The sequence below is a fragment of the Fulmarus glacialis genome, unplaced genomic scaffold (assembly GCF_000690835.1).
Source record: "Fulmarus glacialis isolate BGI_N327 unplaced genomic scaffold, ASM69083v1 scaffold38697, whole genome shotgun sequence".
Classification (NCBI taxonomy): Eukaryota; Metazoa; Chordata; class Aves; order Procellariiformes; family Procellariidae; genus Fulmarus; species Fulmarus glacialis.
Window position 1 is genome coordinate 1 of NW_009224482.1, and position 27,717 is coordinate 27,717.

At 35.4% G+C, this 27,717-nt stretch overlaps 1 protein-coding gene across 1 annotated transcript in view; it reads right to left on the reverse strand.

The window, feature by feature from the left end:
• Positions 1-1,343: 1,343 nt before the first annotated feature.
• LOC104079952 (DDB1- and CUL4-associated factor 6-like) overlaps positions 1,344-27,717 on the reverse strand; it is a gene marked incomplete at its 3' end in the record, with an annotated part of 42,044 nt that continues 15,670 nt past the window's right edge. The window contains exons 4-10 of the mRNA XM_009582160.1: positions 26,501-26,506; positions 23,507-23,612; positions 19,134-19,249; positions 18,228-18,311; positions 17,731-18,043; positions 6,377-6,515; positions 1,344-1,500 (exon numbers count right to left, since the gene is read on the reverse strand). Of these exons, the coding sequence (XP_009580455.1) occupies positions 1,344-1,500; positions 6,377-6,515; positions 17,731-18,043; positions 18,228-18,311; positions 19,134-19,249; positions 23,507-23,612; positions 26,501-26,506 (921 nt within the window). The remainder of the gene's footprint in view (positions 1,501-6,376; positions 6,516-17,730; positions 18,044-18,227; positions 18,312-19,133; positions 19,250-23,506; positions 23,613-26,500; positions 26,507-27,717) is intronic.

The following is a 27,717-nucleotide window of genomic DNA, read 5'->3' on the forward strand; positions in this document are numbered from 1 at the left end:
ATCAAGAGCCTCCTTTTTTAAATGAAAAAAAAAAAAGCACTAGGATATACATAAGATAGGAGCAGAAAGTAAGAACAAACCCAGCCACTACTAATGTATTTCTGCTGACGGCCTGGTAAGTACATGCATTAATAACAAAGCCTTAGGATTTGTAGACCCAGGTACAAAGACAGAAGCAACATGATTTCAAATGTATTTCGACATTTGATAATTTCAGTATATTTCATGTAAATTTATTTGATATTCAAATATAAAAAGCAGTGGATGTTCTTATAAACGCTTGTTAAAATATGGAAGACAAAGTTGCAGAACATTCTCTAGATCTTTGCACAAAACCACTATGGGAATAAAAATTCCATGGAAAGATCTGTACAAGAATAACTGTCCTACAAGGAGGATGACCTCTTCATTATATTTTCAGTGTGTGACAGGGAGACAGTTGCACTCCATCAAGAAATCAGTAAAGCTACAGGGCATTTTGAAAGTGCTTCCCAAAGTAGTGTCCAGCCTAGCCACACTCCAGACATGTACAGGAACACAATTTCAATTAAGCACTGAAAAGTTCAAGGCTTATCCGATGTAGTGCGGTATTCCACGTTTCCATAAACTGTCCGAAAAAAAACCAGCCTCTTCTGGTATTATTATAACTTTATTTGCTTATTTATTTATAGCTGACTGTTACTCTACAGCCATATAAGCTATGAAAAAAGAAATAACACGAATACTTTCTTTGACTCTGTCAGGAGCTGCAGAATGGTTCAGATTTTCCATCTACACGTCAGGTGACACATGACTCCTTCTACTACTTTGGTCCATCTATTCTCTAAATATTTTCCCCTAAATACAAATTAATAGAATTTCTACGAATCTTATTCATTCTTCTGATCTCACAAAGCCAGTGAGACTGAGACACCCACTTCACACAATTTTTTTTTTTTTTTTTTAACAGAGCCAAGTAGAAACCAGATTCCAATATCAATTCCCGAAGCGTTGCTGGCCTTTCAGTGACCCCATAATTCCCTCATTAGTGTCACGGAAAACATTTAATATATTGAGGGGAGCAAGAAATGGAGATTCTTCTTACTACATCTTAACTTTCTATAAATACTATGTCAGTAATGTTTTCATTCCAAGACATTATTGAGTAAGGAGGGCTTTAAGGGCCAAAGGTCATTAGTAAAAGACAAAATTAAAAGTAGTATTATCTAATTTACATGGGAAAAATGAACAATAGTTCATTCATCATTACAATGATCTACTGAGCAAAGAATTTAAGACTGCGCTTTAAAATGCTTTACTACAGATAACCTGAACATGCAGACTGTGAAAAATTATCATCTTACTTGGGTCAAATGGATGAGGCTGAAGACAGTTCACCACATGATTATCAGCTTCCAGCAACATGAGATGTTCAGCAGTATGTCGATCCCATATAAAAATATGGCCACAGTCTGAACCACTCATGACAAAGTTAGATCCCCAAAAATTGGCTTCCTTTATCTGCAGTAAAAACAAAAATAACAATTACTTTATAAGATTAACTTGGAAAGCACATCAAAGAGTATACTCCCATTTCTGCAGTAACACTGCCTCTGAAGTAAGAGCTCTGCAAATGCAGAAACAACATTTAAGAAAATTTACAGGAAACATTTAAAGAAAAATTATCAAAAACAGAAAATTCAGAAGGTTAAAGATCTCCATAGCAAAGTGGCTGCTAACAGAAAAAAGAAGAGGAGTTGGGGCAGACTGAGCAGTTTGGAAACAAATAAGATGACAGCAGATTTGTCACTTTCCAAAGTGACTGAAGAGTACTGCAGAAAGATCCAAGGTCCTTGAGAAGGCTTCCAGAAAACCAGCCACCTCTCACCACAACTGTATAGTTTGTCGCAGTGCCTCACAGTCAGTGAGGTGAAGCAGACAGCGTGCACTTGGGCTGTCTTCTGGCAGCTTCTCCAGGAAGCTCTGACAGCGCTGAGGAGCTGTCGGAGGCTGATGGAAGGCTTCCTTTGGAGCAGGGGACCGTCTCAGCTGAGACGGCAAAGGCTTCCTGTTGCATTCTGCCTTCCTTCCCCTGCCATCAATGCACAGCCTCTGCTCCTTCTCTCCATGCGATGAAGAGAGGAACATCATCCTCTGGGTAAAAGGAAAAGCGGGGTTTTAAGGAACAGTATGCTCATGCTTTAGGCTAGTATACTATATAATGGTTTATTACATCGTCTATTTCCCTTTCCTTGTGTGAAGTGGTATAATTCAGTAGGTATTTAAATGCCTTAAGCTCCAAAAATATTCATGGCTCATCAACGTCATTGTTCTGGATACGCATTTGCTAACAATGCTGAGAACACTTTTCTAATGAAGTGACCATCTCTCCCCTCAGAATGACTAGTGTCTTGTCCCTGATTCTGAGAATTAAAGAAAATAGCAGATACATACAGTCAATGACAAGATAGCTAGCTTGACCTGTACTTGACTTGAAAAAGTCTTTGGGAGACAAGCGAGTAGATAAATCTGAACTTTTTTCTCCTTTTTGTTCCCATCCCTCCCTCCAAAATGTGGTAGTGTCATAGGATTATAAGAATAATGTATTATATGGTGATCATTTATCCATATTAGTTATATTTTTGTATGGATTCATATATTTATTAATTATATTAGACTATACTATTTTTATTTCTTAAAAGTTGTTTATTTATAAATAATTAATTGTGTAGTAAATGCTGTATTCTTTATTAATTGTGTATTTACTAATTCAGTGGGAAAATCCAGACTCCTTGAGTGTTTCACACATCTGCAATCTCATGAGTTTTGGAACCAAAGGCAACCGAAGCAGTCTGTCCTATGAAACAGGGTAGCGTTACAATGAAAATGATCATGTAAATGACAGAAAAATTGCAGGCCAGGAAAAAGTGGCAGTAGTAGCAGATATCCATTTCCTTGAAATATAATGCTGATGTTACTCTATACCTGTTACATTCAAGATACCCTTATGATAACACCCTGAAAGAATGTGGCTTATTCAATTTCTAAGCCAAAAAAAGCTACCCTAGAATATTTTTTTCAAGAAGCAACTATTAGGTTTGTTAAATGTAGAATAATCTTTCCATGCCAAGGCCTCTCTCGCCCTCCCTTCCTAAAAAGAAGTAACCCAAATGAAGCCAAACAATTGGTCTGAGCAAACAAGAATGGGTCACTTCCTTCGCTAATGATTAGAGTCTTCTTCAGAAATCAATTCTGATTTTACTCAGAGTAGGACATCAAAATAACCATTGTTAAACTTTTTAAAATAGGAACAGGCTAGGCAGCAGTATCTTTCTCCATTGCTGTCCTCCATCATCTACAGGGTGAGAGGTTACATGGGGTGGCAGAGGGAGGAGGGACATTGCTTCAAGAACAGTCAAAACTCAATCACAAGATGTGAGCTGAAAGCTCCACAATAGTCCGATGTTTGTGCTGGAGAACAGAGTCTGGAAGTTAAAAATGTAATCCTACATGCCAGATTACACCTTAAACAGTTACCTGTATCTCTTAGAAACTCTTTAAATTGACATACACTGGGCAAAAGAGATATCTATGTAAACAGAAATTTCCTACACAGCAGCTTTCAGAGTTCACAGAGATGATGTCCAGTGTTTGAAGTTTAGCATAAAATAAGTTCCTAATTTTTGGTATTTAAGAATATCTCCAGCATAAGGGACAGAATTTTGAGTTTGAGAACATTTACACAGAATCCTACTATGGAATTATTTTCCAAGTAACACATCATAATACAGCTCTAAAGAGGACAGTGCCTGCATCCTTCTCTTTCTTTTTGCATAGTTTTCTCTGAAAATGCACTGGAGAAAAGGACAGAGACATTGTCTTGCTCTGTGCTTTGCCCCAGCTATCTTGACTGAAAAATCACCATGATAAAAAAATCATATTAGTAAGCTGAATCCTTACCACTGTTAAAAATATGTACTTTATGTCCAGTATGAGTATGTCCAGTTTTAAATTTCAGGCTTGCTAGATCTTTGTCTGTAGAATATGTACCAATGATTGCAGTCAGTGCAATAAAGTCATCCTGATGTCTAAAAATAAGACAGAGAAACTGCATTCCTCGATTCTGTAGTGAAAGGTGTTTCCAATATATTTAATTTTTGGCAGCTTTTCTCTTATAGCTTCTCTTAATATATATTTTTCATTATCCTGTTATAAGTACATCTAAATTATCTCCAATAATAAATAACTTTATATTTTAATTCTCAATTATGACTTCTTCCTGCTTCCTTGTATTCTCTTACGTAACTGCTGATTTTACATTTCTAATATTCTTAAAACCTACTTTTAGTACCACATAAATTAACAGCACATTTAAAAATTTTGTTTTCAAACTCATATACACACTCAATTCTACTGTATGCATACACAACTTATCCCATTTATTAGGTACACACAGATGCTCTATTGAAGAAAAGTTTCTTTAAAGTCAGTATTTTAAAAGGGGGACTTGAGACGTGGGGTGAGTGGAATAGAGGAAGAATGGCATATATGAGAAAGGAGATAAGACTAGGACTGGAGGGAAAAATAGTGCAGAAGAGACAGGAGAGACACAGAAATGAAGGCACATGGCAAAAGACAAATTTTGAAGAAGAAGAAAGGGATTTTGGGCTCACGAGCATTTTTTTCCTCCAACAGCTAAAAAGAAAAAAGAAATCCCACCCCCCATTATTCCACTACCATCTCACCCCCTGCTACCATAATTCCAGGTTTGTTTCATGAAAAAATGGTAACACCCAGTACTCTAATGACATCATTCGCGCGGTTACATGGCAGGGATCTGTGTGCTGAACCTAAAAATGTTCCAACCCCGCCAATGGTGCAAACAAACATCAATATAATGCTACTTATCTTTTGCTTTCTAGCAATAAAAGAATCATACTTAAAATACGCTTATTAAAAAAATGTAAGTGCCAAATTAAGTTCGCAAAAGTAAGGAAGTACCAGAATTATTTAATTTGCCTGCATAACCTTAATTCACTCTCCTTTTATATATGTATGTATATCTATATATACACACACATACGTGCCTGTGTGTTAAAATAGTTCATGTTCATGTAATTGACAAGACAACTTTATCCCTGGGCTGCTCAGGTGTGTAGGAAACAAGACCTCTCTAAGCTGTCTCCTTGAAATACCATCAGCCGTTGCCTTGTAGGAAAAAGGGTATCGATCAAAAAATAATTAAAATGAAGTTTGCCACCATAGAAACCAACAGGGAAAATTACATCATCTTCCACAGTGTGCATTCCTCATCACAGGTGCTCATGTGAAACAAAAACAAAAACACTAACCCACATTCCAAAGAAACCAAACAACAAAATCCATGAAATAATCTGTATAATAACACATACGCAGATGCAGACTGAATTAAGATCACTTACGCAGCTTAGTTTTAATAGCACCTAACTAACACACAGTGCTGGATGCTATGACTTTTAAACTAATGGGGTTTTGAGCAATTACAATTAATTTCTGAAATACAGTGCAAAACTCTGTCATTAATCAAAGTTTGTTCTAAGCCTTGTGGCTTTTGTAGACTGAAACGTGCATTTACTGAAGCATTTTCCCCCACTGTAATCAAAGTCATTCACACAAACTCTAGAAAATTGCTTTTGGAGGTAGAGGGACTACTCCTCAGATCATCTGCAAAATAATACACCTGCTACTTCTCCAAAATACCACCTAATACTCAGAACTTCACATCTTCGAAATACTGTTAAAAGCAAAAAAAGAAATAGCAAGCAAAACAGCATTTGATTCTCATGCACCACTGCTTTACAAACACAGTAACTGCATTTTTCTTAAAATACAGTATTTTGTATGAAAAAGACAGAGTATCTAATAGTTAGTTTACAATTTAATAACTAGCACTATCTCCTTTTTTTTTTTTTTTTAATTTGGAGATGTCAAAGCTCTTCAAAACAATGATTTAATTCTCACTTTCCCTTCCAGGCTGTTCAAAATTACTACTTAATCTTCACCTTTAAAGAGCTTGGAAGGGAAAGCGAGGATTAAATCATAATTTTGAAGGTAGGCACATTTTATACCACTTAAGCTGACAGACAAAATGAAAAAGAAGTTAAGAAAAATACCCAAGATTTCAAAGGAAGTTAAGGGGAGAGAGTCTTAAACTCAAGAAAACTTAAATGCCTAACAGTGACATGAGTCACGCTAATTTTAATTTTCATTTAGAGAAAATTATATGGCTTCCAACCAAATATACAAGAAAAAGCGCTTACAATACATTACGATATCCTTTTTGGCAAGCATATCAATGTGGCAGCTACACTGATTCATAAAATCTCTATAGTTCCCAAAACAGACAAAGAGTTTGTACCATTGTTCGGGAGTTCCGATGACCTTTATAAACCACCTTTATTAAAGGACGTCTAATATTCAATGTTTCCAGTTCTTCCATTTCTTTTCTTTCTTTCCTCCTTCTGAAGAGCTCCTGAATGCGGGCAACAGCAGATCGTCTATAAATTGCAGACAAAGAGAACACTACTGAAAGTCCATCTCTAAACACTGAAATGGGCTATCAAAAAGGACTATAAAATAGTAATTAGGCACTCAAACACATTCTCCATAAGTTTGGAACAGACATCAACATTATCCCAAATGTAAAATTACAGACTTTAATTTTTTCCATCCTGGCTTTGAACAAGAATAGCATGCAAGACAGCATAATGTCAAAGTGATGCAACATTTTATTCCCTCTCTGAAGAACAAACTTCAGCTGTTGGCAAAATTCACATGCTATTTTGTTCTTCTGTGCTAGAGATATCCTCCACCCATAATGAGGTAGCAAAATTCTGAACTGAAAAATCTATGCCAAAACAGAAGTTTTTAAAATTTAAAAAGTTATTAAGGATCTAGTGCGCCTTCCAGTGTCATTTGGTTTTTCCCCAAAATTTCATTAAATGTATTTCTCTTCACTATTTCTGTATGACAAGACTCAAAATTTAGACAGCTTTAAAAAAGTTCCTACTAAGGCAAGAGATGATTTGAGATCAATTATTGTAGCAACTATCCCATACGTTAACAGTGAGGGATACAGCTGAAGATTTCCTAGAATAATCAGCTAAATTATATATTTTTTATTTTGTGGATGTTTAATTCCAGGAATCTACTTTCGATTAATCTGTGAAAAGACCCTGGTGCCAAATTTTTTCTGTTTAGCTCTAAGGTTGCAGATCCCCATAATTCCAGCTATAAACAAACTGTCACATCCCAGCACCTGCACCTAACTCTTTTTCTTCTTTTATTCCATGTCAGTGTTGCTATTAGCTTTGAGGTCCTGAACACAGTCCAAGGGGAATGCCACTCTCAAGAAAGAGCAGGTACAGATTTTAGCAGAATGCATGGAGTCAAACTATTACAGGAATTTATACGGTCCTGAAAAGAAAACTGAGCCAGAACTGAATATATTTGCAACCTCAGAACACTGCTACCAGAAAGCTAGTAACCTGAATTTGTCCACAAGTAACGTGGTATGGTGTTTTAGTCATTGATCCTGGAGACTCTTGCAACAAGTCCAAAACCCACCAGATCTATCTCATAACTAATTCTCTCGGCCAGTGGTCTGCTTAGATTTTTGTTTCATTTTTGTCATACGAGAAAGTTGGACCAAAAAAATTAAGGTAAAGTAGGTGTTATCCTAGGCAAAGACGGAAAATAAATGCAAATAATGAATCATTAATACAGATTTTTTAAAAAACAAAACAAAACAAAAAACAAACCACAAACTGTCATACTAAGACAGATCATCTAATACAGCTAATCTTTTAAAAGATATTTTAATACTTATTTTTTATAGTAATTAGAAGAGATTTGAAAGCACTAGCCAATAGATCCACTTAACAGTGGATCATGTATTATCATGTATTATGTATTATAATAAATTTCTTAGAAGTTTGTCTAGCAAACAATCTCAGAAAAGATAGACTACTACTTCCTTTGTGAGAGTTTTCTATCCCCTCAAAATCTTATATCTAGGCAATTTTCTAATTCCTCCTTCTTATGCTACATTAAATAAATATATTGTATTTATTTGTTACTCCTTATAATCTATGGAGTCTCAACTTTAATCTTCAACAGATTTAAGAAGAGGGTTCTTCAAAGTCTTCATACAATGGAAGAAAAAAAAAAAGAAGCCCATGTTCTTTATCTACTGTGCTTTAAAGATCACAGAATTATTCTCCGCATCAGTTCTATTCTATACTTCTATGTGAAGGAAAACGAAGGGTGGCACGTATATGATAGGCTACATAAAACATTTACAGAAACTTTAAACAATTATTTGTACATATTTGGTTTTGTACTTGTTCTTAAAAAAAGGTGGTTTTTGTGTGAGAAAGTAAAAGCAAGAATCATGTAATAACAACTACTCTGCTACCAACCCCATCAGTGATCAAACAGCTTTGGAACAAGCACACACGGCTCTTCAGCACAGTAAGACCCTTTTGGTTTCAGAAGCACACCTGCTAGCCTTACACCTATCACTTACTATGATTGCTATTTGTATTTTCAGGGTATTTATCCACATCAATTAATTAATAAAAGACGTGCAGTGAAAAAGCTGAGAAGTTAAACATCATTAGGATTGACAAAGCAGGAGACTTATCTAGCTCTTTCAGAAGGGTTACTTGCTAGATAGCAGTAACAAGTCTTGGGATTAGAAGATGGTATTCTAGTAACTCATTGGAAACCCAAAGTAGTTTCTTGCATAATTTTTCACCTTAGCTTCTCCAGAAAAATTAATCTCCTCCTCTAAATTCCCCTAGGCTTGAATGCAGACATTACAAAAAAACCTCAAGACTATTCAGCAGTCAGAATCATGCATTTTTTAAATAAAAGCAAAAGCACAGAAGCAAATTTTGGTAAAGACCATCTTTCAACTAAATTCAGCTCTGAATTTAAAATCCTGATTTTGGATCTTATTTTAAAAGGCATGAATGGATTGATATTTAGTTATCTTGTAAAGTGGATCATTACCTGCAACAGGGAGAATGCAGCCAAGCACACATGGCTATTACTGTGATACCATTATCAGGCACTCTAGTAACATACTGCTAAAATCAGGAACCTGGCAGAGGCAAGTCTTTCCAGCAAAGATAAATATGAGCCCAATCTAATGACATTTCAGAACAAAGAACACTACAAGAAAAAGGATTCTCTCTGAGAAGTATTACTTTTCCATAAGTACAGATTTTTTTATACATTTTTTAAGTCATACAAAAAACAATTAAAAAATCCAGTATTTTTGTTTTCGTGGCTTTTTAATTTTCATTTGTATTTGTGATAAGCAATTCCTGTCTGTGCCAACATAAACTTAGTAGCCTAATCTCTTGGAGCATCAGCAGATACAGAAGCGTGCTGTGCAATTCTTACTTTTCTGAAGTTCAGCCTAAGCTAAGCCTGACTGTGAGCTGCTCCTTCCCTTCCAAACCGTGTACTCTTCTAAGCACAGAATGTCAGATAATGGAATTTATGCACGTTGTATCGGCACTCCTCAGGCAACTCCATCAATTGATACAGTTGTATTATGTATTCACATTCAGGCATCAAATAATGAAGATGCCTGAGAAATGTTGGATATAGATTAATGTTATTAATTTTATGGTACAGAAAACCTTAGGTCTTGTAAAGCCAATGAAACTGAACTTTGTTTTAGTTATGCCCTCATACTGTAGGTAGTGCTCTGACTTCAGAATAATTCAGTACTACTGTCTGGTCTGTAGGTATAAAGCCTTTTTAAGTGTTTTGCCAAATTTTGTGGTACCTTAGCGCAGTATCTTACAATAAAGTTGGTGTGTGTAGTCTTAGTAAGATTGAGCCCAAGATGATGCATGGTACTTTCATTACTTCAATGGAGTATGCCTTGTGGAAAGATACTTTTTAAATATTACTTCCAGAAGTAAGAATATAGACATGAACCAGAGCACAACTTTTCCCCTTATGAAGACTTCAAACCTGGCTGATGAAAGTCGATTGTTGTAAACATTAATTATCAAAAGCCTGTTTAAACTAAGCCCTAGATGAGTAGAACAGGGATTTAGAAGTGAAACCACTATATTCTTTCAAATACAGGTTCAAAAGAAAAAAAAACAAAACCCAAAACCACAAAAACCCTGTGATCGAGAGAAATGGAAAAGATGTAAACATATAAGCCTTAAAAAAAATTTTTTTTTTAAATTGTCACATAGGGCATTTTCTGCATGTTTAGAAATTCTGAAGTGTAATAAGGAATTTTTTAAATGAAAATTTGCACAATTAAATAACTAGCTTTTTTCTTAAAGCACAATATGTCATATATATTGCTCTTTTTTAAAACAATTTTTTTTTCCTGAGAGCTGCAGACCTCAGTTCCCAATCTATGTTACTCAACAATTTCTGGCTAACTAGCCCTGCATGTTGTAAAACAACTATGCTCATTGACTAGTTGGAAGAGAGACAGTCAAAATTAATGATATGGTTTTCAAAAGAGGGAAAATTGATCAATTATCCATCAACTGAATCTGTAAACAGTCTACAGGAATTCTGCCACAAACTTTGTTCCACTAGAGGTCCAGATGTAGTTGCTGCCATAAAATTAATCTGGTACCCTAGATAACCCTGCTTCTTCCAAACACCATTATCACAGACCGATCGTCTCCTGAGCTAGGCTGCAGCAGTTGACTGTAAAGCTCACAGGTATTTGCTTCCTTTTTCCATCCGTCTTGTCTCAGCTCTGCATTGAGTATTGAGCTCAGTATTGATTCCTCCAATATTACGGATTTTTATCACTTCTTAAGTTTCCAAATTTACTTACACACAGACAAACACTGTCTCTTTTTGCTAAGTACAAGAAACCCTGGTTCCTTCTCTTCTGTTCTTTCAAGTTAAGATACTATGTTTTTTCCCCTCTTGTTGCCATCTTCTCATTTGGACTATTTTCTCTATCCAAAACAACTGCAGGGAACCTAAGGCTTATAATCACTAATTTAGAACCTATTTTTCTGATGCCTTATTTCTTTGTTGACTGTGTAGAGGAATCCACCTGCCAGCTACCATGCTCCTGCCCAAGAATTCCAACCATGTGTCTTAACAAGCTGGCTATCATCACCAAAGTCAAATCCAGCTCAGGAAGGTGAGTAATTAATAAGCCATTGTAACTGGTCTTTACCTCAACCTGCAAGTTCTCTCACTATTTTACCCTTCTGATTTTCTCCCCCATCCCACTTGGGGAGAGTGAGCGAGCGGCTGTGTAGGGCTGAGCTGCTTGCTAGGGTTAACCCACAACCACCATATTAAAATAGGTCCCTTTTCTAAATATCAAGATTTGATTGTATTTCTGATTTTAATTACCAAATAAGCATGTTCTTTTAGAAGCCTCTGAACCTATGGAAAAGATTTACTACTGCTGTCAAATTCCAAGCATTAAGATAGTTCAAAAACAAGGGCAAAACCATCGTGTTAACAGCACACTGACTCTACCCTAAAGCCCAAGTTATTTCACTGCTGATCGTATGAAAAGAAATGTTTATTGTAATGCACTCCTAAGTCACTTCCCGGCTCTCCAACACAATGTTCCAACTATTCTCAGCTACAAAACATTTTTAAATTTTCACCTGATATGCTGCAGAATGACAATGAAAATCAGAGAAAAATATACTGATAAAAAATTCTATGCTGAATGCATAATTCATTTTTATATTAAACTTATAGCAATATGAAACAAATATTCCCATGGGCTGTACTGAAGAGCTGAAGAACTCCATGGTAAGCATGTTTAATATAGAAAGAATGCCTACTGTGAAATTTAAAGTACAAAAAGTACACAGATTCCTGAACCTTTAACAAAGTTGCCAAGTTAAATCCATGTATTCCAATTCCAGCTAAGATTGGAATATAAGACAAAGAAATACACGTCTGCGCTATTGTCCTGTAGGCATTTAAAATATAGGACTCAGGATAAGTCTTTTATGAAACCACATCCTGAGTCTTTTCCTTTCCAGCCACACGAAGACAAAATGTTAATTTTTATCATTAGAATTATTTTGTGCCATTTCCCCTATATATAGCCGTTGGCATTAAATCACAGTAGATAGTTTCTCCCTCTTATGGCATGTGGCCAAACACAATTGCCCAAATTGCCTTATATGTTCTTACAATTAATTCATTCAAGTATTTCAATGAGGAATATGAGATCAAGTGACTTTTTCATTTAACTTCATTAAAAGAAATATTGTATAAGATTTAGCATGTATCTTGCTAAATATGTATTATCAAATATAGCTTTAATAATTATGCTCCTTCCATAACCTTGTTCAGGCAAAAAATATAAACTGTCTTTGATACATGTATTCTTATATTTTTTCCAGAACTGGGTGTTCTCTACTACCAGACAAAGCAAGTCATCAGTGGCACATGCAAATATAACATGTTCCTCAGCAGCTGAATAAAAAAAGGTATTTGCTTTTCACAAACTACACACTTTTAAAATTCCATTAATTTCTATGGCACACAATAAAAAGGTTAATAGGTTGTTAAATGTATACACAGCCATTTCTTTCCAATTTCCATGCAATACATGCAGCTAAATAGAACTCAAGCAATATGCTCTGTAATTCATAACATTTAAAGTATAGCAATTCTTAAAATGCCAGTTAGATATGAAAAACAAGAACCTGATAAATCCATTATACGGCAATAAAAAGGAGGAGGGGAGGAAGAAAATAATTAATTACCTCATTATTCTATCACCTATCGCTGTTCCTCTGATATTATATCTAGTAAAGGGAACAACAACTGAAGTCATTCAAAAATGCTGGGTATCATGTTTTTAAAAGGTTAGCATCTATTACAAAATTCCTACATATTCCAACTGAGAAGACTCCTTCTCAATGTGTTAGTATATGAGACTACTTTGATTTCAGCAAAAATAGTACTCAGATTACATAACAGTACACAAAGTTGATCTTATAAAATGCACTAATTCTTCATTGATCATAGTAGAAGTGGAAGCAGCTGTGTAATCATTTCCATTTTACATTCATATTTGTTTGAAATTTTAACCCACTAGTTTAACATTTTCCAGGCTTAGCCTCTGCTCATAGATCAGTTCTGTCAAAGTCCAAACAAAATTAATTCAGTCATTTAAGTAGGTAGGCAGCCCTCAGAGAGTTGTTTTGACTAATTTGTGAAAATTAAGATCAATCCATTAAAAACTGCACTTTCCGTGCACGAAGAACATACATTTTGCATAGATTATTTTTTTTCCCCTGCAGATTACAAAGTACGGTGCTAAGGCAAGCCATATTATCTATCTCTGTTCCAAATAAATTTGCTGAACTTAGTATGTTTTAAAGAAGATATGCTATGTGCATACTTCGAGACTTAAAAACCTGCATATCTCCTCATATTTGTAAGAGAAGGGATCTTTTCCTGTGGATTCCCTAAAATGCCCAGAAGGTTATTTTCTCTGTTAAGTATCTAGCTAAACTGCTCTGCTGTACAAAACAGGTTTCATTTTTTTAAATTTAGAAGTGTTCTGTGCAGTTCCTTATACATTTTGTTAAAAAGAACATGTATTGACTAGCCCAATGACAATAAAAAAATTAAATAACGATTTAGCTTCTTTTAGTTACTGATCTTCACCATTCCTATAGTGATGCTCAGTGGCTACAGAAATGCTACAGAAAAAAGTCAGATGTCACATTCTCAATTATTTCTTTCAAAGAAATGTCCTTCTGTGTCAAAACCAATCCTAGCTGATTCCTAGTCAACATTCAGCTGACTTAGCCAATTTATCAACCAAAGGATCATGGTATTTCTACACATTTTGCTGCTACTATTGTAAGTCCTTTTCAAAATATTAAAGCGGGTGCAAACTTTGCGTTTCCGTATCTGTTGCATAGTCTTTCCTGACAGTTCAATTTCAGGTTAGTTGGTGAGAAACTATCTATCCTCATTTTGTTTTGAGATTTATAAGCATCCACAAAAAGAGATTATGTCCCTTATATCTATTCATCTATTATGTAAGAGAGAGAAAAAGACCCAATCCTCAGTTTGAAAACATTAAAAGTTGGATTTGTACCCAAAGTTCAAAAAATGGAAGCTCTGTAAACATTAGATTTGCAAAATGGACAACATTCTATTCATAAATCTGAAATCTACATCCATCTTACTAAAACTAAAGTGAGACCAGCGGAGTTGATGCAGCAGGAAGTTCTCCATTTATTTAACTGCGGGTACTGTCAGAGCTATCAAAAGGGTATTATCTGCCACTTCTTTTCCTTAAGAGGAAGTTTACGATCATGATTTCAGAGTAAAGAATCAGAAGTCTACCCTTCCTTTCTCAACTGAGAAAGTTGTACTTTACAGTGGGAAAATGACTCCGAGACAGTTTCCTTTATCTTCATTTTCCCAACTGCAGTTTCTCCTCAATATAAACAATAGCTAGTTATTAAGTATATAAAAAACACAACCTAAAGAAACCTGAAACTGGTTGTAGATAAAACTAGTAATGCTATATACTGGAAAAGGCTTGTTAGTCAAACAGCTTTTAGCATTCTGTTTCAGAAGGCTACAGCCTCTTTTTTATTTTTTGTCCTAGAGAAAAATTAGAATTGAACATTTTTTTCGCCATTGCATAAGATATGTTCACAAAAGGTAGATATTGCAGGCTAGCCTTACAACCTTCTCCAGAAAGGAAAAAAACAAACAAGCAAATAAAAAAGCCCCAAAGCAACTCCCCCCTAGATATTCTAGAAAATGAAAATATCTACTTATTACTTCCATATTAATGCCATTAATTATCTTACAGGATCACACACTGGAAACTAAATTATTAGATAAACTTGAGAAAATGAGATTTAGTAAACGATTTAGTATTAGGTAATACCATTTACTAAGTGAGAAAAGAGAAAATGTAAGCCTAAAGGAAGCATACTGGTAGAGTTAAGCACCAGTCTTGCAGGCAATTTTGTTCAATATATTGCTAATAGTCTTTGAGCAAAATGTAGGAATGTACTCATGCAGTGCATCAAGGACATGAGGTTGGGTAACTTTATGAATATAGAGGGACTGTAGGACCTAGAGAAAAAAACATGGGGAGAAATTCACTAGTATAAAATTGACAGTCATACACTTCTGAGCTTCCTTCTGGTGAAAGATAAGAACACATTAATAAGAAATTATAAAGTAGGAAAGACTGCAGTATACTAATTGATCTTGTGTCTGACCACAAGCCACCACTATGAGAAAGCCATAAACAAGAGAGGAGAAGGATATAACTACAGCTCACTTGTGTCTCAGAGAATCTTCTCTAGACCAAGAGTAATACTCATACCATTAAACCTAGCAAAATCCAAACAGTGCAGAGTGCATAATTCTGGTCTACCATATTCAGGAAAGAAGCAGAACATGGAGGAGCACAGACACGAAAACCACAAATTTTTACTGCTAAGAGTGAGGAAAAACTTGGCACTCTTAGTCTAGTGAGACAAAAGCTGAAAATGGACAGGATGAACATCATTCAAATGATAAGCACTGGGCATGAAAAAATTATTTCAATCAAAACAGTATGTTAGCACAAAACAAAATTACTAACTTTAGTCTATTTATACCCATTATAGCAGCAATGTTTTGAGGTAGCTTCCCACTAGTTAAGGGGCCAAGGGGATTTTATATAAATTTGATCAGTTTATGAAAGGGATTATATGCTATAACAACTGTTGCAGTAGTAGTAGAGAGGACTTCCAGTTCTTTTCACTCTATTTCATATGAGAGATAAATACTAAGAGGGCTTATAGCTAGCCTTTAAGACCACCAGTGCCTGCTTTCTCTCTGGAAATCCAAATTCCTTTGAGCACACATAGGATGTCTTACTTTTCTTCCGTATCTCAGAGGGCATTTAGAAACTCCCGAAACCAGAAGAATAGCAGGGAACGTAATGTAAATGTATATCTGACTGCTCAGAAGTTAAACTAGAAAACTTCACTGCTTGCACACACGCAAAAGCAGAACAAAATGAACTGGTCAGGCATTAAACCCAAGTAATGAAAGCCTGAAGGCAATCCTAAACCAGTATTGACTACACAACAACTTTTGTCAGATTTTATTTGGGGGAAGAATAAGGTAGCAGGGGGCTGCATAAAGAATTTTAATTATATCATTAATTTAGCTGAATTATCTTTCCTATATGATAAATTTAAACTGCTACAGGAAGAAATCTCACTGCACACAAAGAAAGAAAAAAAAAAAAAACATGTCAGATGAAGTGTAACTTCATTTAAGATGTCCCCACTAGTGGGAAATTGTAACAGCTATATGATACCTGGAAGTGTCATTCTTATTAAATTACTACAAAAACTATTACATCACAGAGACAACATAAGGTGCATGAAGAGAAGCTAAAATAGGGACTGAAATTGCAGGGCTTTTCACAGCTTGCTCTTCAAACTCTAGATAGTAATGAAGATTGGCTTTGCAGTGGAAATGACTTCTGCCATTAGATATTTATCTACAATTACTTAGTATTGCATGGAAAGTTAATGGATTAAGACAGAATCTGTATATATTGGCTTTTTCATAAAAACTGTCTTTTACTGAGCAGAATTACTCGTGATATGTAATAAGCAACCACTGACTGTTCTCACTACTGACAATGTGGTGGCTTACTACTTTTTTTTTTTTTTTAACTGCAAATTATTCAAAACCTTTTCTATATACAACTATTAAATTATTTCTGATTTCCTAATGAATACATATTGTAATGCTTCCTGTAAAGGATTTGCATTGCTAGCGTAAGAAATTAATAGAAAGATAATGCTGCCTTTGAACAGGATAGGGGTAAAGCTACGGCATCTGACACTAGATTACATAACATCTAAAACAAGTAAAAAAGGTATTTTCTTAAGTCTAACAATAGAGATGTTGCTTAAATAATTATTACAGCTTTTAAAAAGTCCAAAAATTGAAATTAGCGAACCAAGGTATTAAACCAACTATACCAAATTGCGGGCTAAGTTTACTGAATGATCAAACAAGTATGTACAGCTGTTTATATTTTACAAGAAAAAAATACACAAAGCTTACTAAATGCATCTTTCATTAATGACAACTAGTAATCTACCCTTTTTTTTTACTGCCGTACATACTGTTATTCAATAACCAACAAAAGGAAAAGAATTACAGAGTTTCTCCTTCAGAGAAAAAGAAGCAAGAATGAAAAACTGAACACATCAGCCTTAATGTATATACTACAGACAAACACAGCATTGCTGAACAACAACAGTTAAAAGCTCTTGCTTTGCCAAAGTAAGAACATCTAAAGTATAGTTGATAGAAAATGTAGGTCCCTGTATCCTGTACACAAATTTATGAACTTTCTGTACTTATGACTACAGGGACAATAATAAAAAATTAACTGCAAATATTTAGCACTGGGGTATTCAGCAGGCAACAAATAAGCACAAGCAGGTATTAGATCTGTAGAAGCTTGCCTGGCTAAGAGGGAGAATATAAGCTATACATATCTTACATATAGGCAAATTAGACTCAGCCATCAAGCTCTTGGCTAGTTGTCAAAGAACAACTTATTTTAATTAAGGATATGATGCATGGGTTTCTAGAACTTCTGTTAAAAAAAAAAAAAAAAAAAAAGAAAGCATTTTGCCAAGCAATAGCAGAGATAAGTATTCCCCTAACCTGTGTCCTGGTCCTCCTCGATACCTTGCCCCTGGGATCAGAACAGGATCATCATCACTATCATCAGTTTCTTGGAGAGCTGAGGTCCTGGTAGAGGACTCGTCTGGAGTTGCAAGCCCTGAGGATTCTGGGTGTGGCTGAGGTTCATCGTTTGCAGCAAGCGAGTTGGCAGTGGATTCAGTACTTTGATTTGAAATTTCTTGATTTGCACTTTTTTCACAGGAGGCTTCTTCCACTCCATTTCCAGAGACAGCGTCAATACTGGGGCCATTTTCTTCTGGTTGGATTCCAGAATGCTCAGGACCAGCTTTATCTGGTACAGCAAACAGAAAATATTGGGGAAAATAAGTCACAGCATTAATGATTATAGCCTATTTTAGAAAACATTATAAATGGTCACAGAAGTTAAATTATGCCTACTGAGTTTATATTGGAAATTTAGGTTTTCATTCTCTACCTCTTCATATAGCTATATTTGAAAGAGTACAGATACATACTTGCTTCTGTCATCTCTACAGTTTCATCTGTAGTTTTCAGTTCTTCAGCACTTGCGTCTTCCTTGTGAGATTCATCAGGAACTCCTGAATTAAACAATTTAATACTAAATCACATTACTTCATTTAGATCCACATCTATAATGTAAGCAAGTCTAAACGATACTAGCACTCCTAGATCAAACCAATCAAAGCAATTCCCTCCAAAGTCCACATGTCACTTTACTGAAATCTCAGATACTAATCACATAAAAGTCAGTATATACAAACCTATTTAGTTGCCCAGGTCAATACATTAACAAAGAAGAAAGTATTTCTTTCTTGTTCCTTAATATACTTAATATCCTATGCTATGAGAACTTTAGCTGCAAAAATAGCATTAATACTCTTGAAACAGACGATCACTTACTGAAAGCTATTATTTCTGAAGCAGAAATTAAGCTATCCTGCTATTAAAAGGGATTTTTTTTTTTTTAAAAAAACATTTATCTGGAAACAGTCATTTGACTTGACTGCCCTTTTGGCAATGAATTGAGCAAGACAACCACATGTAACAAAATACAGTGAAAGCTTGAAATAAATGTAAAAAAATACCTAGCGGTCATTTATGACTGCAAAGCGCAGTTGTTCTATTTTTCGATACAAATTGGGGCAGAATATGTCCTTAAGAAAAAAGAATAAGGGTTTTAGAACTAAAGACAGGATAAGTTAATTTTGTTTATATTTATTCAGAACTATCTCAGGTTGGTATCTTTTTCTTTCCTAAAAAAAAAACAACCATGTTCTATTACGGCTGTATTCTGCCTTCATATGCATGTGTATGAGACTCCCATCGTGTTCAATGGTAGTCATGAACATACGAGAGCAGAATTTTTACCTTAACATTGCAGAAATACCACTGTATCTTACTTGTTTTTTCATCTTCAGGCCCTGATTCTTCTGAGGCTTTTGTTTTTATAGCGTCTTCTTGGCCTTCAGTTTTGCAATGACTTCCACTCCCTCTAGAGCTTGAATTTGTGCTGCTCCTGGCAACATAACATGTAAAAAAAAAAAAAAATTTAGAAATAATGTAAATAGATAAGATCATTGCAATAGCACAGCCTGACCTTCATCGTTTTTCTCATTGCAATCTCACAATTCAATAGCTCCTGGCAGCAGCTACAACTAACAACCTTCACAGCAATTTCAAAATTCTCTTTTATTATGTCCATCACCACTCATCCCACACTATTCCTCTGCATACAGAACCCTGTTCTCTCCTTCCTATCTTTTTTTTTTTTTTGAACCTTTAAAGGATTTCTTCATTGCTTTCCAAAATACTGTGAGAACTCAAAAGGATTTGCTTTCTTTCACTATTTACACATTTTTTACATGTATAAATGATCGGAGATCTTATTAAAGGTATTACAAGCTGTCAGCCGAACACTAATACATAATCTTATCCCATCCAATTAAAAAACCGATTCAGATAAAATTCTCCACGTTCTTCACCATTAACTGTCATTCGTGTACCTTTTGAGGCATGAACTTCGATGTCGGCTTTCAGTCCTCAAAGTTTTGTTATTTCTCAAGACTTACTATAAGCTGGTACTTGAGATTTACTCCCCATTCACGTTTAGATAATTATTGTGGAACACCAATTCTGTTTACAATAAGGAGAACTATTCCTCAGGAAATATGTAACGCTGCTGTTCTGAATGTCATCAAAACTAATGTTTTTAGACTCTCTAGAAAAGACCTTATTTTAGGAAATGCAAAAGCCTTGTTCCTGAGCTCTCCCATTCTCTCCTGTCCCACATATGTGTTGTGGCCTCAAACTTAGGCAAATCGCTGGACAAAAGTGGAAACAAAGATGAGTTATGAGAATTGTAAGCATGATTCTCAAGAATTTAGACTGTTACGAGTCTCTTCTTACCTGTGTATGTTATTACTAAACTATTTCATATGCTACATTGCTGGAAGCAGCACAAATCATGCTTAGTCTAGATTCTTGAGAATCTAGTCTAGACTTCAGTACTTCTATTTTTTACATTAAACATGAGAGCTTTTACTCATCTTGATGAGCAATAGTCTGTTTCGTTGCTGTACTGGTTTTGGAGTATGTAGAAAATTTTTGTTAGCCCTGTCCTGGTTTCAGCTGGGATAGAGTTAAATTTCTTCCTAGTGCTGTGTTTTGGATTTAGTATAAGAATGTTGATTACACACTGATGTTTTCGGTTGTTGCTAAGTACCCTGATAGTCAAGGACATTCAGCTTACATGCTCTACCAAGCGCTTGAGAGGCTGGGAGGGAGCATAGCCGGGACAGCTGGCCCAGTTGGCCAACAGGGTATTCCATACCATGTGACGTCATGCTCAGTATATGAATGGTAGGCTTGTTCCAGGAAGTTGCAATCGCTACTTGGTTATTGGTCAGCGTGGGTGGTGAACAATTGCATTGTGCATCACTCATTTTGTATATTCTATCATTATCATTATTATTATTACTATTTTCCCTTCCTTTTTTGTTCCATTAAACTGTCTTTATCTCAACCCACAAGTTTTTTTCACTCTTACCCTTCCAATTCTCTCCCTGTCCCACTGGGGGAGTGAGCAAGAGGCTGTGTGGCTGCCTGCCGGGTTAAACCACGACAAGCCCTTACAGTATTTCTTCTAAATCAAGAATTTTCAGCATTGTTTCTGAATGGACAGTCAAGAAGGGTACTGCTAGACACCAAGTCGAGGACTTTTGCTATTTCATGCCTCATATGATATAATCACTTTTATGAACTAAATCATAGCCTAAGAACTAAGATTTTTTTTTTTTTTGACTCTTAGCAATCTACTTCCTAGCTCAATGCTAATTTACATTCATGTATTACTCTGCTTTAGTTTTTACTTCAATGTTATTTTTCACACCAGCAGTTACATGAAAAGGATGTTTTTGAGAGAGCAAAAGAACACCCTGTGCTTTCGTTAAATTAAGCCCTACTATCTGCTTCCATAGCAGGTTTTCTGTTTCCCCAGTTCTCCGCATAACCCTTCTTTGAACCTCTGCCAATTTGAATCAGTTTTCTCGAAAGCATGACAAAGATTGCACACAACATTCTAAGTCACAAAGCAGAGTTGAGCAGCAGCACCAGTAATTCTCATCCTTGGCTGAAGTCTCCCAGCTGCTGACATCTAGGATCATAGTTGCCTTTCCAGTAGCCGCATTATATTGAGAATGAAGTGACTGGTAGGTCCGTGTCTTCCTCCATTTCATTTTCACAACACTCCCAAATTTCAGATTAGGTTTTTGTTATTTGTCCTCAACTGCATCATTTTGGTATATGGAATATACTTCTATTATTCCATTCTTCGGCACAATGTTTTTAGTTAGCCTCTGAACTGCAAATGCCTTTCAACTCTGTCCCGCTAGAAAATACTTCTTTCTCTCACTACCCACACTACACTGCCCACTACAAAAGCTCGATTAAGTTAGCTTACACTATGTTCAGTTTCTTTATTGATCTATCTGTCCCACCTTGAACGGAAGTTCAACATGCGGCAAAGCATCAAACACTTTCTGGAAATCCAGACAGTTTCTCTCTATTACACCATGTATGTTTCTAGAACCCATTATTCTATCAAATAAAAGGTATTGAATCATGCACATTCTAGTTCCCATAATTTTGGTTTATATCCCATGTGCTGCTTGTTTTAATATGCCTTTCTACCAGAACTGTCCTAAAGCCTTGAATATTGCTACCATTAGTCTTAAAAGATCACGATGTTTAGCCCTTCATTCTCCTTCGGTATTATAATTTGATGTTTGCCATTCACACGGTGCTAACCCTTGGCCCAAGAGATTTGTTAAAATACTTGCTATTAGACAGAATATATAAGTGAAGTTAAGTTTTAGTAGTTTTCACTTAGTCTTTTCTTCCCCAGTTGTAGATTTTTGTAACAAGTAATTTTCCTGTCCCTCATCTCCGTTCCCTGTACACTCTACTTTTTCTTAATATTGTTTTTGAGGTAGTTGTTGATTCAAATTTTCCATCTTCAGAATCACTTATATCATTAACTGTTTGAAGTGTAAAATGCATTTTTCAAATTTTGTTTTAAAATAAACACAGAAACAAAGTATTAATGTTGTTTAGTAAAATTTGCTTTCTGTGATACAGTGGTAGTAATGTTTTATTATTACATTAAAAAAAACCACTAGGACAAATTGACAAAACATTTGCTGATGCTCTGTTCCTCTTGTGAAATTTGCCTATCTTAAAACATTAAACAAAGATGACTACAAAACTAAATGCAGAATTAGTTAAAAGCATGACAGCAAAACTAATTCTTTCAAAGCTTGCTGGATTTGGACTCTAAAGAGAAATACAGTCTGACAGATTGGTTGAACATAATTATCATGTTACATTACACCCAGTATTTTAGATTCACATGGGCAAAGTCTTCATTCTTGTGAAAACACACAGACCACTGTTTAAAGTTTCCAAACTGCTATGGGCAAGGTGTATGTTTTATGTCTAAAGCCACAGCACTTGAGAGTAGCTAAATGTGGTGGTTTTTTTCTTCCCCAGTAACAAATGCCGGCAAGCATTTCTACTTACTGTCTTCTACAACAATTTTGAAAACATAAGCAAAGGAATAGAAGTAAGAGGAGATAAAATAAGGATTGTGGTTGTTTTGAGAGATCCTGAGATGCTCTAGCGATAGACTTCAATACAAAATGGAGTAAGTCAGGCCAGTTAGACATGCATTTATTATCTGAAAAGGATGCCATCGCTGTAATATCTAAGCAGTCCACAAAGTTGATATCTTAACCATATGCATTCATCAACACTCCTCAGACACAGAAATACTAATTTCACTGTTTTACAACTTGGGAACTGTGCCACAGAAGGACTAATTTGCAGAATACCATATGAGAAGTCTGGTAGAGCAGAGAATTAAAACTTAAAGCACTAGCCCCTGGACCACCTTTCCATCATTGTACTACCCTGCTTTAGTAAGTGAACACTAATATTATACTAGGGTTTGATGCACATAGCATGTTTCAAATTATGTTAGCATTAAAAAGATTCATGGTAAATATCACAAAAATAGCTCTTGCATAAATTTCATGTTAAAGTATGACTGTCTTTTACATTCTGAACGCTTAAGGACTACAGCCATTTCAAATTGTCTATATACACCTAAAAATATACATATACTATACAGAAAAATAATTTATCTGTATCTGTGCTAGATGAATGTTAGTGATATGTGCTGATCAATAACCAGTCAAAACCAAAATTAACTTCTTACCACTCATCAGTGAAGTCCAGTTTTATCGTGCTTGTAGTCGTTCCTTCTGTACTGTAGTGCAAACTTAAAACCGGTTCACCTGTTCCTGTTCGTGGTTTATCACTCTCTGTAAATATGGGGTTGATAAAGTTTGGATAGGCATCAGTAATATACATAAAGCTGTTATAATTCTGAAGATTCATTTAATTATCCTAACAAAGGCCAAATGTGGTAGTAACATGTACAACATCTATTTAAGATCTCTTACAGCCCAAGCAAAAAGTTAAAAAGTTTCAGAGTAAACACACCAAATTTGCAATGCTTTAAAAATGGCCTAAAATTATTTGTATTTATAAGAGCAGATAAAGAAGATGCTGTCCTTCAACATGCAGGTAAATAAAATTGCAGATAGGTATGTGTACCCAATATTATCCTTTATAAGCAGATCCCTTTTCTATCAAGTATATTCATAATAAGAATAAAAAATGGTTTTGGAAGTGGTGTTCAGTCTTTTTTGCCTCAGTAAATACACATGAAAAAAAGATGATGAGATCTAGACACAATTGGTGGTCTAAAAAAATCACCATCCCCTTTACTTTTTTTCTACTTAGAACCCAGTCAACTACCAATATCCTTAGACCTGCTGTAACTTGTCAGCTAGTTGTCATAAAAACACCGTAAATTCATGTTCTGAGAGCTTCGGGTTTAAAAAACCTTTCTTATTATAATAACTGTAAGCAGAAGGAGAGTACTTGTAAAACAAACTATTCATGATGTCCAAAAGCAACAGAAGTGAATCAAATTGAAAACCACTGCAAGTCTGACAAACATTTGCTGCATATATAGTTTTAAGGATGTTCAGTGGGCTCCTTCAAAACAGAACAGCTCAATGACATCCATCCACCCACCACCCTTGAGTAAAATTCATAGTCACAATCTATCTGTATGCATGGCACAATTGCCATTAATACTGAAGTTGGCCTTGGGCAATACTAAAAACTTAATGGAAAGTACCATCAGATTAAGCCTCACTACAGAGGTGCCATTCTCTCAGAACTCAGATGGGAGAGTTTACTTAGTATTAGGCACCACTCAATAGCCTATGTAGTCTTGCTTTTCATGAATGCTGAGCTTTTTATCTCAGGACTGTTTGGACAAAACCATGCCATATTTTCTTCGGCTTATAGAGTACAGAAATTTGACTATAAGTATACTTGCAGTATTGGCAGCAGACTGACACTTGTAATAAAGTAAAAGCTTCAGATCATCTTTGGGTAAACATCAGTTAAAATCTAATGTTCAATTCAAGTACAAACCTACAAATTCCCCCACTAAAAAGGCTATTAGTAAAACAGTAATGGCTACAATACTGCCACAGGATATTTATTTTTAAAAATACAATTAAGTTATAGGAACTATGAAATAGTACATAAGAATTTAATCTAACGATCAACGTTCATATTTTTAAACTGCTGACAGGCAGAAGCCCACTCACAGGATCAGAGCAGTGATCAGCTGCTCCAAAGAACTTTAAATATGTATTTCTACATATTCTGAAGAGAAATTAAAAAAACAAAACACGAAAACCCTGTAAGAAAAATTAAAATATTTTTATGTGAAAGAGAATTAACCAATTATAACCATGATCCTAATTTTACATAAGGCATGGGCCTCATGCTATGCGAAGAAAAGCTCATAGCCTCTCTAAAATAAAGGCTCCAGTTACACTCTTGTTAGAGTGGAGCAGGGATAAAACTGATCAAAAGCAAGGTTTCCAGTTCCTGAAATAAACTGAGAAAGAAAAGAAACAAATCTAAGAAAATATTTTATAGTGGCGTATATAGATATTTTGAACAAAAATGGTGTGCTCTTTCTTAACTAAACAGGTGCTTTCTCCATTTTTTGGCAAGCTATCAGCAAGCATCTCTTAGTATAAAAGCCTGTGCAAACTTTGAGCATCCCTTCCTAAGCAAATACTGATCATTCCAACATACTGCACAAGCCATCAGGAGCTGGACTCTGAAAGAGTAAAAAGTGACATAGTTGGAGAATTCTTTACCTTCTTTGTCATAGGCACAGACAAGATATATCTTTGAATTGGGAACCCAGAGTGGTAAAAACAGACAACTTACTGCCTTGAATAGTCCAAGACAACCACCAAACAATGACTATACTGTAACTTGATACTGCTATACAACACTTGCTTCAGCACAAAACTAGTTAATATTACTGACCAAAGTAACCAAACATCGCCATCCTATAATGAACCTAATTGAAAAAATGGCTTGTGTTATAAAGCTCTGATCATATTATCATTACAGTGCCTTCCTGTCTTAAAATCAAACATCAAAAAATTCAGCCAAGATGCATAAAGACTGTCCTCTGACTACACTTACTGTGGAAGCAATGCTCATTTATTCACGCTCAAAAGTTGGAAGAATTGCTGTAGACTTATCCAAAGAGGGCACTGACTGAGAAATTATTTTTACAAATTTCTGGAGATAGATAGCTGTTAAACCATATTGTGTAATAGCTTTTTCTTAAATCTACAATAACATGAGCTACAATTTGGATCGGGTCAGTTTCTTTTTTAAACTAGCTTTAGGGCATAAAATCGACACTAATAAGAACAAGAAACTTTCTAAAAGACAGATGAGACAAGAATCTGATAATAAACTGCACAGAATTAGTTGTGTAGTTCACTATTTTATATTAAACTTAAACTGCTAATGAAAGCTGAATGGGAGCCTCAGTGAAGAAAGCTAATAAGCTTTGCCTAGTACATAAATGAACATTCTTTTAGAGAAGCCACACAAAATCCAGAAGTCATGAACTCTTTGTTTTCAAGAACAATGTGGTTGCCAAAGACTGACTAGATCAGAATGAAGCGCTGTTCTCTTTCACTACTAGGTTCATCCCATCAGGCCAGACCTACTTCACATTGATAAAAAATGAAAGGAAGAAGAGGAAAAGTTGTACGGCTTCTGTGACTTAGGGGAGTGCTATTGCCAAAACTATTATCTGACTGCAAGCTCTGGTAGGATAATAATTGCTCCAAGAGAAAGTTGTAGTTTGTCAACACCTTACTAAACTCTATTCCAAATTCCTCAAGAATACCCTGAAACTCTACTTAGATTTTATAGCCAAACACATTATATTTTAAAGATACTATCAACAACTTGCAGTCTTATTTCATAAGCAACCCTGTCCTAGAACAGAAACTCCCATGAAATGGTCCATTCTCCAGGTGCCTACAGGAGAAAGGTACTTTTAACTACCGCCCTTAAAACTGAAGACAAAATTTCATTCATAACCTTATTTTTAAAAAAAACAACCCCCACAACTGAAAGCAATACCCCTCATACACTTTTTCCCTTAGAAAAAGAACCTGTGCAAGTATAACTTCACAAAGCTTGGGGCTCTTAACTATGAAGCGGTAAGCACATAAAGACAGGTTTACAGATTGCATTACCTAATTAAACTAACATTGTAAGGAACTTCAAGCTAGTTTCCCACAACTCAAATGCTGTCCTATTCACTAGTCTATTGGCAACCCCATGAGAAGAGGATAGATGACTTTTCATGAAAAATTTCCAAAATAATTCCTATCCAGCACTAATCATGGTCTCCTCATAAGAAAATCAGCTTTGTACATTCTGAAGATAGGTTTATATTCTGGGCAAAAACCAGAGAGTTACTTCTGAAGGGAGAAAAATTGATCCAAAGAGGAGAAAATAAATGGTGTACTTCAGAAAATAGGAATTCAACAGGAAGGCTTAACACATGAAAATTCATCAGAAGCAGCTGAACTCAGAGGGAAGGGTGGACATTCCTTTATCTAGTGAGGAATACTGACTGAACAATGTTACACTGATACCAGTCAGTATAAGGCACAATGACGTCTATGGGAAGACTGAAAATCAAATAATTCTTTGGACCAGCCTAATCGATAGCCCAAGGCATACAATCTCTTTGCCTAGATGATTCCTATACTAATTAGGTACAGTACTGCATTTTACCGAAGGAGGCAGTACAGACCACACTGTGCCTTACAATGAAGCACAGGTCTGAAATTCTTGAGCTTGCACCTGCAGAGCTCACTATAGATCTGGAGAGCTCTATATGCATACCAACGCTCAACCAGTTCGTCTGACTGGGAGACAGAGCTAATTAGCTGGGACACAACACGTGCCAATATAGTTTCAAGGACTTACAGTACTGTTTATGAGGAA